At 52.2% G+C, this 2,245-nt stretch overlaps 1 protein-coding gene across 1 annotated transcript in view; it reads left to right on the top strand.

Annotated features, from left to right (window-relative positions):
* The window catches only part of LOC114071960 (E3 ubiquitin-protein ligase BRE1B-like), a gene marked incomplete at its 5' end in the record, with an annotated part of 23,422 nt that extends 21,183 nt beyond the window's left edge, over positions 1–2,239 (top strand). The window contains 3 exons of the mRNA XM_027909865.1: positions 157–200; positions 402–503; positions 2,057–2,239. Of these exons, the coding sequence (XP_027765666.1) occupies positions 157–200; positions 402–503; positions 2,057–2,233 (323 nt within the window). The remainder of the gene's footprint in view (positions 1–156; positions 201–401; positions 504–2,056) is intronic.
* Between the last annotated feature and the right edge of the window lie 6 nt (positions 2,240–2,245).

The following is a 2,245-nucleotide window of genomic DNA, read 5'->3' as shown; positions in this document are numbered from 1 at the left end:
CTGAGCCTCAAGAGGGCTCAGGGAGAGAAATTTTGGGGTAAATTTGGGGTTTTTTGGGAAAATTTGGGGTTTTGGGATGATTTTGGACAATTTTGGGATTATTTGGGGTGGATTTTGGGGTGTTTGGGGAGGATCAAGAAGGGATTTGGGGACCAGGTGGCCCAAAGGCCAAGGAGCAGCTGAGCCTCAAGAGGGTCCAGGTGAGGGAAATTTGGGGTAAATTTGGGGGTTTTTGGGAAAATTTGGGGTTTTGGGGGGAAAGTTGGGTGTCTATAGGGTCCCATGGGTGTCTGTAGGGTCCCATAGGGTCCCATAGGTGTCTATAGGGTCCCATGGGTGTCTATAGGGTCCCATAGGGTCCCATAGGTGCCTGTAGGGTCCCATGGGTGCCTCTCCCCCAGGAGGAGCTGTCCCGGCTGCGCCGGAAGTTGGAGAAGCAGCGCAAGGTGGAAGTTTACGCCGACGCCGATCAGATCCTGCAGGAGGAGATCAAGGAGTACCGGGTGGGTCATGGGGGCGGGGGAGGGGCCTGGAAGGGGGTGGGAGGAGTTTGGGTGGGGGTGGGAAGGGGTTGGGTGGGTTGGAAGAGCTTGGTGCATCTTCGAAGAGCTTCAGTTGACCTTGGGTGGGTTCTAAGACCTCAGTTGACCTTGGTTGACTTTGGTTGACCTCAGTTGACCTTGGTTGACCTCAGTTGACCTTGGTTGACCTCAGTTGACCTTGGTTGACTTTGGTTGACCTCGGGTGACTTGTGTTGACCTCAGTTGACCTCAGTTGACCTCGGTTGACCTCAGTTGACCTTGACTGAGTTCTTAGGCCTTGGTTGCCCTCAGTTGACCTCAGTTGACCTTACTTGACTTCATTTGATCTCAGTTGACTCTGATTGACCTCAGTTGACTTGGGTTGACCTCAGTTGACCTCAGTTGATCTCACTTGACCTTGGTTGACCTCAGTTGACCTCAGTTGACCTCAGTTCACCTTGGTTGAACTTAGTTGATCTCAGTTGACCTCAGTTGACCTCAGTTGACCTAGGTTGACCTCAGTTGATCTCAGTTGGCCTCAGTTGACTTCAGTTGACCTCAGTTGACCTTGGTTGACCTCAGTTGACCTCAGTTGATCTCAGTTGACCTCGATTGACTTGGGTTGACCTCAGTTGACTTTGTTTCATCTTATTTGACCTCAGTTGACCTCAGTTGATTTTGGTTGACCTTGGTTGACTTTGGTTGACTTCCATTGACCATGGCTGGGTTCTTTGACCTCAGCTGACCTTGGTTGACCTCAGTTGAGCACAGTAGACTTTGGTTGACCTCAGTTTACCTCAGTTGACCTTGTTTGACCTCAGTTGATCTCAGCTGACCTCAGTTGACCTTGTTTGACCTTGGTTGGCTTCTAAGACCTCAGTTGACCTCAGTTGGCCTTGGTTGACCTCAGTTGATCTCAATTGACTTTTGTTGACCTCAGTTGACCTCAGTTGACCTCGGTTGACCTCAGTTGACCTCAGTTGGTCTCAGTTGGTCTCAGTTGACCTCAGTTGACTTCAGTTGACTTCAGTTGATCTCATTTGACCTCAGTTGACCCCGGTTGACCTCAGTTGACTTTAGTTGACCTTGGTTGACCTCAGTGCACCTTGGCTGAGTTCTTAGGCCTTGGTTGACCTCAGTTGACCTCGGTTGACGTCAGTTGACCTCGGTTGACCTCACTGGACCTCGGTTGACCTCAGTTGATCTCAGTTGACTTTGGTTGATCTCAGTTGACCTCAATTGACTTTGGTTGACCTCCGTTGATCTCAATTGACCTTGGTTGACCTCAGTTGATCTCAGTTGACCTCAGTTCACCTTGGTTGAACTTAGTTGACCTCGGTTGACCTTGGTTGACCTCAGTCGACCTCAGTTGACCTCAGTTGACCTCAGTTGACCTCAGTTGACCTCAGCTGACCTCAGTTGACCTCAGTTGACCTCAATTGATCTCCGTTCACCTCAACTGACCTCCATTGACCTCCCACCTCTCTGGGCCACCCCTGGCACCTCCTAATTGCTTCCCCCCCTCCCCCCCCCAGGCCCGGCTGACGTGCCCCTGCTGCAACGCCCGCAAGAAGGACGCGGTGCTCACCAAGTGCTTCCACGTCTTCTGCTTCGAGTGCGTCAAGAGCCGCTACGACACCCGCCAGCGCAAGTGCCCCAAGTGCAACGCCGCCTTCGGCGCCCACGACTTCCACCGGGTCTACATCAGCTGAGGGGACCCTCCC

This window comes from Empidonax traillii, unplaced genomic scaffold (genome assembly GCF_003031625.1).
Source record: "Empidonax traillii isolate 1590-97213 ecotype Southwest subspecies unplaced genomic scaffold, ASM303162v1 scaffold2474:size23489, whole genome shotgun sequence".
NCBI lineage: Eukaryota > Metazoa > Chordata > Aves > Passeriformes > Tyrannidae > Empidonax > Empidonax traillii.
Note: the sequence above shows the minus strand (reverse complement) of the source record. Positions and strands in the feature narration are given on the sequence as shown.